A 12,110-nucleotide genomic window follows, 5' to 3' on the forward strand; every position below is an offset into this window, starting at 1 on the left:
GCCGAGGGTTTTCGCGCGCGGGTTTTTTGCGCGCGCACTCCGCGCGAAGAAGGTAATCTCGCGCTACTCCGGAAGTATTCAGCGTGGATTAGTTTACCGGTCGGTGACAGCGGCAAAAATCATCACGGACGCAACAAAGTGCACGTTAAATCGCGTACCCCCGACCGAGTTCGAAACGTGGCATCTACGACGATGCGTTTAGCAGGATGAATTATGTTTTCATTTCACCAGCGGCGGAGGAACATCGCTTGGAAGAACTATTCTGGTAAATGACACGCTGACTCCGACATTCCTCGAACGAATTTGAATAACGGGAATACAATGGTGGTAGTAGCGTGTAACGTTACGATGTACAAAGAAGAAGTATTTAACAAGCTTTCTTGCGGATTCTTTCGAACCTTTCACCACGAATTCTTAATGAGATCACAATTCTAATTTGACGCAAAGAAAATCTAAATATATCACGGAGAAGAAGGAGAAGGCGAATCGGAATGCGGATTTGCGTGTATATCTCTATTGCGTATCGTAAATCCTTAGATAAGATTAATTTGTTGCGGCATCAGTCTATACACAATAAATAACAAATTGTATGAGAATTTTATGTTTTTTCTTTGTTTTATACTAACGGCATTTAATTCTTCAGTTAGATTAAAATAATATTATTCACGGAAAAAAAAGATTTATTAAACAAAACAACTAAGAACTTTACCGATTTAGCAGATCTGTAGCATTTAATACAGTCAATTTTCTATAAGTTAAAGTAGCAAAGTTTTACAACTGAATAAAATTAGCGATTATAATAAATCATGTTTGTTATGATAGCACAGCAAATCAATCTAATATACAGATTAAACTTTTTAACATAACATACTAGTTGTGGATGGCGCATATTTTTGCTGCTGTAATGAAGAAAACTTGTTACATTAGCCATTTTTATTGTAGAAAAAATTAGTTGCTCTTCAGCCATTCATTCATTACTTTCAAAGCTTTTTTGTTAAACTATCATATCAGTTATAGATGTTGAACGCAGCTAGCTGTAGTTTTGCTCTATTACTCTATTTATTTTTTAAACTATTTAATGATCCATTAATTTATGCGATAATACGCTGCTTTTGCTTTCATCATTCATTTCTTATAAATAAACTTTTAATAAAACCGCTACAAATTTTCTAACATCATTATTAATCATCCACAGACCAACTTGAATTATATTGACCCAGACGAGTTTTCTTCATCTTTTGCTGATTCTATCTCAAATTCGGACAGAACAATTGTTTATCAGTGACCCAATTAATTTGATTAAATAGTGAAAAATAAGTTAATCCGCGAAGGATTACTTAATTAATTTTCTTTCTTACGTGGTAAATACGAAAACTTGGCATATTCTATCGTTTAGATAGTCACCCGTGACGTAAAGGTAAAATCACTCTTATTCAACAGCAATGAGACTCGCAATAATGACCTCGACCCTTAATTAGTAGCCTGCCATTGATTGTTGCGAAAGGATAGTCGGTGTTTAATGCGTTTAATGATTTACAAAGAATATATCTCGACGTTAACCTCGACCTTCTTGCTTCACCGTGACTCACAGCAGCGATCTTCAATCGTGCAACGTGACGTTTCATCAATGACCGCGGAATGGGACCGAAGTGAAAGTCGTTGATGATTTTATTCTCGCGATCGCCGATCAGCCTCCTTTCTCAGGACTTATTAACTACTTCGTTAATTTGATCGATTTGAAAAGAGATTAAAGAGTCGAAACGCAGTTACTTTTTGAAATCTTTCGATTATCGTTTTGTCAGTTTGTGTCTTGATGACAGTGATCGTCAATGCAACTCGAGTGAAAGCACTCGAGTCGTTTGATTTGACAGACAGAGGTAAATCTAATCGCGATAACTTTCGTACCCTCGCCGCGAGGAAACATGAAAGTGACCTCGACCTTACCTCCATACCTACTTAAGTCTAGGTCAGGGTTTCAATCGTCTTCCGACTACGGAGGAACGATTGTGCAGCTTCATTAGTCTGAGGAAACTATCTCACAGTCGTCCGCGCGAACTACAGGAATCTAATAGCTTATTACGCGAGATTCATGATTAATCAGTCTTTTCTCTTCCTAAGAATCTTCCCGTCAACTTTCTCATTTCCGCACGATTTCTCGAGCAATCTGTTTCGTTTCTGCATTTTCTGACAAGCAATCTCAAGATATAATATTGCAAAAAATATCATCGAAATTACATATACGTGAATAATTATTTAATTAAAATATTCAATTTGCTCGCCATTAAAACTTTTTGATCGCAGATCTGAGAAGAATGTATGTCATATCTCAAAGTATTAATAGCAAAAATATAAAATTTGTATTTTATATAGATTTTATATAGATCTATAATTACGTTTCAGTATTTATGTAAAGTTTGAACACAATTCTCTTATTTATTTGAAAGTTATTTAATTTTGTTTGGCCTTGATTTTTATGTAAAATTGCATTTTATAACAAATTTGTAATTACAATAGGAAGTAATATTTCAAATGAAATGACATTTTTACACATATTAATAAAACTTAAATAATTTGTGCAAAATTTTTTTTAAATTTATTTACTTATATAAAAATTATTTATAAAAATGCAGCAAAATGTGATCCTTTTTTGCGAAATAAGAAACTATAAAATCAAGTTTTTCATTGTTTTGTTTTTTTGCAAGTTCTGATTTCAGAATCAAAATTTGAATATTGTGACCAAAAATTTTTCTCATTAATTAGGACCAAAAAATACATAAGTCTAAGAAATTTGCAGTTTTCAAGTTTTAATAATTTTTAGCTAGTATTGTATAACTAAAACGTCCTTAAATGATCAGACGTAAGTGAAAAACAATAATCCAATATCTTGATTATTATTAAAATTGTTGATATGCAATTTGTTTGATCACAAATACATCAAGTATCTTTATACTCTTGGAAAAAATATTTAAAAATGCGAAGAGCGAAAAAGGAAATAGGATGTATACGAATATACTTCTAAAATGTAAATTTTGCGCGGAATTATTTTAAAGTACTGTAATTTGAATTGTACCATGGATTGCTATTGCGTTTATGTATAAAGTATTTTGAATCTGATGCAGCGTCATAAAGTTACAAGATCAAATCGCGAAATTCGCGCAAAAGTATGAAGAAACTTGAATGTTATTAGAGTAAAATAATTCACTAACACAGAATGCTGCCGTTGAGTGCTGAATCCTTTGATGTCCATCAAAGCAAATGTATGGAATTTGCAAGAGAGAAAGATGCAAATATTTGGATATGAAAGCTTTTGCGATAAAATGCAAATTATTGCAATCTCATATTTTAAATATTGCACTTAGAATTATTTGTCCATATATTGCAATGATAACGTGTGATATGAAAAATTTGTGTTTCAGATTAACGCAGATTTCTTCAATAATACGAAATAAAATATAAAATAAACTGTTTCCAAGTAAAGACATTCAAGTTTTATTTGAAAATTTTATGTCTGCAGATTGTTCGAAAACATATGAGTTTGTATACAAGATGTTTCATAATATGTAGATATAATTTTATAAATAAATTTATGACACCACACAAATAACACCAAAAATTAATATACATTTTAGGTCAATTCGTCTCAAATATCGAAGTATAAATAATTTTATTTTAACAGCAAAAACGCATCTTTCTTTGAAATTGATTTTTCAGGACTAAAAATCATGATCTTTATTTGATGCATATTTTTGCATGTTACATGGCTGACTGCTTAGTAAAAATGACTTGCCATTACCTTTCAAACGATGATTATCAATTAAAAATCCGATATTGTTCTGAATGGTTGATTTGAATCTGAATCTTTAACACAGATAGCAGACGTGCAACTCTTATATTGCGATTATTATATTGGTGAAAAATACCAGACATTTATAATTCTTATTAGTAAATTTTATTAGATGAATATTATTCTCTTAACTAAATTATTTATTTAAAATTTCACTGAACTTGGGCAAATCAATTAGCGGTATTCTATAATGTATAAAAAATAATACCTTATTTACAAACTGAAGATAAACGTTTTGAGCAAATAATATAATTAGAAAATAATATTTATCTTCTAAAATTATAAAATTTACCGATAAAAGTTATAAATGTTTGACATTTTTGCTTGTTGCAATATTTAAATAATTTTAAAATGTTGACCTAAAATGTAACTTTTTGGATTAATTTTGTGTATTGATTTTTAAAACTTATCTCTACATGTTATGAAACATCTGGTATATAATGTAGTTTATTTTTTATGTTTAATTTTTATTATCTTAGGTGTTAGTTACAATTTATCAAATTTTATTATGCGATTTATATGCAAATAAGTAGAACGTGTGGGATACTAGATTGCAGAATTATAATTGTCCGCTTGAAGTGCGCTTGTTATTACATGTAACACGTGCAATAATGTTCGAAAGTTGCGCTAATCGCATACAAAATATTGTTGTTATAGATCATATCCTATGGTTCTTGCACGCTACACTTACTTGATATTCACGGGAACACATTCACTGGGTCTCCAGGTCATCAAAGTAAGTCAAGCATCGACGTAAGATGAATCGACCACAATAACGGTGTTTAAAACCTGACTCGAGACTGCCAATCTGATTGAAAGAGCCAATCCTCTGATTCGTTACTTGGCTCGATGCCTAATGACCATATGTCGATAGTAAGTCGACGATACGATGCGAGGTAAGATTAATTGTAAAATAAACGTAATTGTTTTTTAATTATATAACTTTTTATCGGAGACAAAGTATCGTATTCCAAAGTTAGATCAAAATATCATTATCTAATTAATAGACGAAACTATTCAATCATTAATTATACTTTATATACTCTCATGAAATCGATCAATCACGAAAATTTGCCAAAGAAAGTAGAATAGATTATAAATGCGAGATAGATCGTCATCTTTTATCCGATACACTGATGTTCAACATCATACTGGGGTTATTAATGAACCAAAAGAAAGAGAGACAGAAAACAAGTTGAACAGGTTGTCCTGTTAACAGGTTAATACAAATAGTTCGACATTTTAACCGATATTTACAACGATTTAGTCTCTGTAATTATATCTTTTAGTATAATGATGACTCAATTATATTATTAGAGAATTCTTGGATAGTATGACTAATGAATTCTTTATAAATTATTTAATAAATTGATCAATTATATTCTCACTTCTTTAGTCTTTTTTCTCGATTGCGAGTGATAAATATCACACTTCTGTAATTAATAGAGCTGACTTCTAGCGATTGAAAAATATATTCAGAACTCATAAAATCGATTTTGTATTATACAGCGCGCAACGTTTGTTGGACATTATACATATCTTTACGGTATGCTCGTATTTACAATTCAAATTCAATCACTTTTCGGCGGTTGATTTGCTTTAATCTCAATAATGCGAGAGTCATGCTCGAGACGAGAGAATCTCCATTTCTATTATAAAAATTTCACGTCACGCGCAATTTACGACTGTAATATAATAACACAGAGACTCTGCATCACTTCTCGTGCAAAACGGGTTTCCTTCAACTTCATTAAGTAGTCCATGTCTATCATACTATCAGATACGTAAGTTATATTAGAAATGTTTTCCCGTAATATTATTGTACTGCTATGAATAATTCGAAGAAATAACGGTATCGAGTGTGTTTGAGGTATTTAAATCATTTTTTAATTAAAATGTAACTATTTGTCGGATACGTACCATTTATAATAATGTATATAAAAATAAAAGGTACGTGAGATGACTTTGTCACTGTTGGTTCGATTTAAAAAGCCCCTACTATACTGATCCGTTGAATACAGCAGAAAGACGTATTGTCGTCTCTCTGAAGGAAATGATTATATACATTCCTATTCTAAAAAATGATCGATGAAAATATACGATTAGATATGACCTACAAACAGAGTTAATCTAATCTCTGGACAAGTTAAGTTTCTAATTGCTATAGAATGATACCCGACCCAGTTTGCCAATAAATTAATGAAATAAAGAATGATAATAACATACTTTCTAAATCAAAATCAATGTATTATTCACTAAATGACAGCCTAATTTCAGGGGTATGCTTATAACTATATCAATGTTATTATTTTTCAGTGATAGTACATTGAATTCGGTCAGCGAGAGTACAACAGCTGAAAGAAAGTAACGAATAGTCACCGATGATCACAGTTATAAATGTAGCCTTGCAAATTAGTAACATTTCACTGATTTATATTTAGGGAACATTTATTAAATTATTATGAAATATGTATAATGACAAGATTTATAAGAACCGAACATCCTTGATGGGATTTTTCGCGAAGTAACCAATATCGTTGAATGTTTTAATGGCAACGTAGTTGTACATAAGGTAAAATAAAAATCGACAATAAACGAGAAACGTAACCGCGATGTACGCGTCGTTTAATGAATAATTTACATTCTCTACGAGTTGCCCGCGTGCACAAATAGCACCGACACGACAAGGAAACCGTTTCGATAGCATCTCCAGTGCGTGCTCCCGACTCTACTCTGGCGTATAACTAAAACGCCTTTTACCACTTAACATAACACACATTCACGAATCTTTACGGACGTTCACTTAACAGTCCACTCAACTCTTGCTCTTGCTCTTCGCTGGGATTACGACTTTCAGCTAGAACGTGTGACACGTATCGCTCAGACTCATGCCTGAAGCATTCGAACATATATAATACGTTTAATGAATATTATAAATTATCGACCGAAACATTTGCTATTTATATTAAACCTTATTGAAATTAATAAAAAGCGAGCTATGAAGTGTCAGATAAGGTGGTCAAGGCACAAAAAATTAATGACTTGATGTATTAAATTATGTCGCTATAATCTGCCAAAAGAATATGTATAAACATTTTGCTGTTGAAAAGGTACTAACAAACCATTCATTCAATATTATAGACAGCTAACTGCCTGAAGCTCCGCACTAAGTATATACCGTTGACCTTAATAATACAAATTACACCTCTGATTCGGCGATTAACTAGATATTCAATCGGGAGGCACGCTGTCACACGCAAATCATTTAACGGGTGTTTCGAGCGCATAAATACGAAACAGTATACGAAATGTAGACAAGAGCTGTCACTTTTTTCGTTTTCTTAATATTCTTAATGTTAATAAAATTGCGCCAAATGAATTTATAATCAATGATCATTCAGACGTTGAAGGTAGCCGACCGTGAGAGGCTGACCGCGATTTTGCGGTATCGAATCTCTTACTAATTGTGAATAATAAAATCCAGATATATCAATAAATTTCAGCACTTAGTAGCATGAAAATAGTTTACTCTGACTGTCGGGTCGTGTAATTAGCAATTACGGGACTCTTGCGCTGATTGGCACACGTTAGTAGTTGTCCCCAAGTTTACCGTACGCAACCGTGGTCACTGTGTTCATAATTATCGGTGCACCTGAGCGCAAACGTGTAATGAATTCATTATCAGGTCGGTTTTATGAACGAAGCCGTCACGGCCGATCCCTCGTGCGGAACGCGAAAACGCGGCCCATATAATCACCTTGATATCATGCGATCGGTAGGCTTGCCCATCCGTAAAAGACCACACATTTAAGTGGACAGCAGGTGCATTCCCGCCTCTTTTAATAAATTGTTATTTACTCCCGGATTATCGTTTTACGTTCTCAGATTAGTTGTGACTAATTAATAAAATTTCTAAATAAAATATTAAATTAAATGATACGCGATTGAAAGTCTACTTTAAATAATATTAATTGTAAATCGACCGATAAAAATATCAAATATAAGCGAAAGAAAAACCCATGTCGATCTAAGCGAATCTTGACGTCTAATAATTTTGCGTAAATCGTACAATTTCCAGCTCTTGCACCGATTACTTGTAAGTGTATTTTAAATTGTTTAAATTTAAATAATGTTAGCGTTTTGCGCGGATTAACGCACAAAATCACAACTCGATTCGTCCAGTGATAAATCTTGAACAGTATTTAATAAAACGATGACTATTTATTATATCACGATTATGTAAATTTATTATTTTTCAATACTATTAATTTTCAATACCGTTGACTGAATATTGAATTTATCATACACTGCAGAATAAAAGTCATTAAATAAACTAGAAAAGTGTGAAAATATAATTTGACGCAGATAAGTCTCAGTAGTATAAGCAGTTTAAAAAGAGGAGAGGAGATACCGTCGTTCGATGAGAAATGATGAGAAACCGGCGACTGCACGCAACGCCGTCAATAAACGTCAAGTTAAACAACTTTCACGATATTACTGATCGTCGCATGAAATTACAGGAAATTGCCAACACTTAATTTCTAACTAAACTAACAGTCAAGGAAACATTTTTTCATTAATAGAATGTGGAAAATGATGCAAGAAAACTGTCTTATTCCAAACTTATTTTGATAAAGAAGACATGTGAAAACTGGTGATGGAAAGGAAATATTTGATCTGTTTGGAAATTATGTTTAAAAGAAAAAAAAGAAAAAAAAAGAAACTCACTGAGGAATTCATGCCGGGATCAGCTCGACTATGGTCAGTTTTTCTTTTTTGTTTCAATTTGATCGAGTTTTGCTACATAATACGTAAACTTGAAAAGGTGACTCACGCTAAGACAATGGCCGCCTCGGGACGATGAAAATAGTTTGCAATTTTCAAGGTGTGTGGGCCCGCGCGTGCAACTTTGTCTCCCTCCTCTTTTATTTCTGCTTCTCTCGTGCCTCGCTACAAATTGCACCGACAAGCGATCTAAGAACAAGGGAAACTGCTCTCGTTGCAGAATTAAAATCTCATCAGGCCTTCCGAAAGAGATAATGCGCGCGTTCTTGCGAATAATTGAGAAAAAATGGAAGAATTAAGAGGTGAACGCTGAGTCATTCTGGTATTCTGAGTGGGAAAGAGTAATTTTGAAAATATCCCATTGAGCAAATTACGCAAATTATGTAATTGTATTTAATTGTAATTGTAATTAAATAGGATTAAAATTTTTAATGAGATTTCTCTCTCTCTCTCTCTCTCTCTCTCTCTTTTTCGTACGTAGGGAAGGCATCTCGCCGAGCGAGTGAAACGGTTGAACGCATTGTTAGGGATTCTTTATATCCGCGTTGAAACTCGTTTGCAGCTTAAGCATTCAGAGACCGCCAATCACGGTAGGTATTCCTCATCCTGAGAGTTTCTTGCGAAAGCATATCCGGAAGTAAAAATCCCACGATCCGCGACAAATATTTTCGATCCCTCTCTTTCAATTTCTCACATCAGGGTCCATAAATCTTGCTTTACGTGTGTTCCTGCGTCCCGTTTGAGTACGCGCTCTCGTGATTTATGGTCATTGATGGCTTAATGAAATTTGTGACGTCGTGATGTGAAGATCGTGCTACGTCGTGATGATGCGTGATTAGAGGGAAGAAACGATCCCGTTTTATAGCGCCAGATCGTGTAAGAAAAGAGAAACACGTAGATATACGGTCCGACACTTATGCTGATCGCAATAAATTATCGGCTATTAAATGTCCAGTAAAATCCAGCGTGTATTGTGTAATTGGAAAATAAACTGCCCGTGCCACATAGCAGAGATGGCACTGAAGATATAATGGTCGCAATGAATTCGTCGGTGATTATCGTAATTTATGTACGTTTTATGTCACGCGTTATTACCGCAAGAAATTCGCCTGGTTTCACTGTCGTTGAACTTGAAACTCACTTCGCGGATAGAAATGAACAATACTATCTCACAATCTGGCAGAATGTGAGAAATAACTGTAACTCGTAATTTAAATGATGACAGGTATATACTTTATCGTGCACGATCGCGAATTATTATCACGAAGAGATAATTTTGCCTAAATTTATCTAGTAATTCAATGATACTTGTAATTCATCACGAGCATCACGATACAAATTGAAAGCTTTTCTTTCTCTGATCATCTTTACACGTAAAACAATCGATCGACACCCAGATAATTTTGTAATACGTAAAACAAATGCGAGCAGAAAAACGTATTGTAAAATGGTGAGATTTCCTTTTATTGTAGTTCTTATTTTACGATATCTCATACGAAAAAAGTTATGATTGAATTAACAAAATAATTTTATTTAGTTAAATCTAGAAAAATAATGATACAATACCAATAAGAGCAGAATTCGTATAATAATGTATCAATTATTATCATTCGCGCAAATTACGTAAATTACTAATAATTTCTAACATGATATGTAATAAACATTTCGACCCCATTTTATTAGATTCTTTTCAGTATAAATTAATTATAATAAATTCTTCTAAATTTATGTGACATTCTTGTTAAACACGCGGAACGATCACAGAGAAGCGCATGATCGAGGTAATGTGTCAATCTCTTCATAAAATCCCGAAGAGATTCCAATTGAGTGAAAACGGCAATAAGCTAGTCATCGCGTAGAGATAAAATATTAGTGTAGTCAACTATAAAAAATTATTTGTCTAATGCATCTTTCTAATAAGTATAAAATTTAAATGATTCAAATTTATATATTACCCCCCTCCCTATATTTATAAATATTCTATATTTATATATATATATTTGGTTAAGCAAATTTTAGTAAAATTAAAAATTTTAGTGAATTTATTTGACTAATACAAATATTTTACACTTGTTTGTACGTTTCTTATAAGGATTTAATATTTTCTGATTAAATCTATAAAGTTTTTAGTATACAGCAGCATTGACAATGACACGACAGTATTCTATTTCTTCTAAAAATAATCTTACGAAATAGAAAAGAAGACACAACATTATAAAAATTTTCATCGATATTCCATAAAATAATTTCTTTTGCGGGTCCCCAAAATTGGATTTAAGGACAAAAAAATGAAAGATGTATCTTGATAATACAATTTTTAATTTTATGCAAAAATTAATTTAGGAATCTGGTAATTTCCACAAAAATTTTGATTTTGACAGGAGCGAAAATTTGATTGAATTCAAATTTTTAATTTATGCAACCATATTTTTTCTCAGTGTTGCTAGAATCAGAATCATACGCAATAAAATTTGTCTATTTTAATGAAAATTAAGGGTCGTTCATATTTTATCAAATTGTCAGGTTTAATATTTCAAATTAATTGCAACTAAATAATATTGTTTTAGTGTAAATTAGGATAATTAGCAGCAATTAAAGTCAACGCAAAGTTCAATGGCGCAATTGATAAGCGAATCGTTCGATCGATCGTTCTAGACTGTTTAATTACAGTATGAATTACTGGCGATTATCAGTTAATTAGAGGATGAATCATACGACACGCTCGATAGCTTATTCGATGACGATGCCATTATCGTCGCGGTAATTCGAACGAGGATACCTTCCGTCTCTCGGCGGCAATCGCGATGCACACCGGGCATCATTACAGACTTCCGTGGATCGGAAGTTTGTTACGACCGGAGAGATACCGGAGGCTTTCGCTGTATCGTTAAGGGCACCGACGCGCGGTGTGTGTCTACTCGTTACTCGCGGGTTCTCACGCGCGCGAGTCCTTTTGCGCGTCCCGTGGATTTCCAGACTCGTTCGTACGAGCAACGAGTTTCAGCTGACGATTAGCATACTTAATTAGGCGCGTCAGCCCGGCTAACTCATCGTTTGGCGCGTTATATGTGCCCGGCCGAACACCCGAAGCGACCTTATACGCGGGGCCCTTTATGCACTCTTTCCCGCAGTAGCGTAACCATCGCCCGGAACTCCGACTGCGAAACCATAAGAGACCCGTCACGTATTTCCCGGTTGCGCCCCGCGTGCATTCCCCCGGAGAGAGAGAGAGAGAGAGAGAGAGAGAGAGAGAGAGAGAGAGAGAGAGAGAGAGAGAGAAAGGGAGATAACGCCGGAGAGAAGAAATTGAGATGGAGCCTCGACAACGTTAGTTTATCTTATGGTTATAAACAGTTCTCATTTAGCGGCAAATGCCAGCGACCGCTGTAGACTTCCGGAATTAAGATAATTCCCAAAGAATGGTTGATTAGGAATTTTTCATCAAGTGGAAAAGAATTAAAGTTGTGCCTAATGCATCCTT

General features: G+C 33.7%; 2 protein-coding genes across 3 annotated transcripts in view; one reads left to right on the forward strand and one right to left on the reverse strand.

Moving 5' to 3' along the window:
• Positions 1–12,110, reverse strand: part of LOC105837582 (agrin) — a 35,754-nt gene that overhangs the window by 19,778 nt on the left and 3,866 nt on the right. Inside the window, exon 1 of one of the 2 annotated variants that reach the window (XM_036290789.1) lies at positions 4,536–4,623. The exons of the other annotated variant lie outside the window; for it this stretch is intronic. The gene's annotated coding sequence lies outside the window, so the exon portion shown is untranslated. Of the gene's footprint in view, positions 1–4,535; positions 4,624–12,110 lie in introns of those variants that run through there. 2 annotated transcript variants of the gene reach the window in all.
• LOC105839585 (apoptosis-resistant E3 ubiquitin protein ligase 1) overlaps positions 4,642–12,110 on the forward strand; it is a 66,605-nt gene continuing 59,136 nt past the window's right edge. The window contains exon 1 of the mRNA XM_036290784.1: positions 4,642–4,740. Within this exon, the coding sequence (XP_036146677.1) occupies positions 4,694–4,740 (47 nt within the window). The 5' untranslated portion in view covers positions 4,642–4,693. The remainder of the gene's footprint in view (positions 4,741–12,110) is intronic.

The sequence above is a fragment of the Monomorium pharaonis genome, chromosome 8, assembly GCF_013373865.1.
Source record: "Monomorium pharaonis isolate MP-MQ-018 chromosome 8, ASM1337386v2, whole genome shotgun sequence".
Taxonomy (NCBI): domain Eukaryota; kingdom Metazoa; phylum Arthropoda; class Insecta; order Hymenoptera; family Formicidae; genus Monomorium; species Monomorium pharaonis.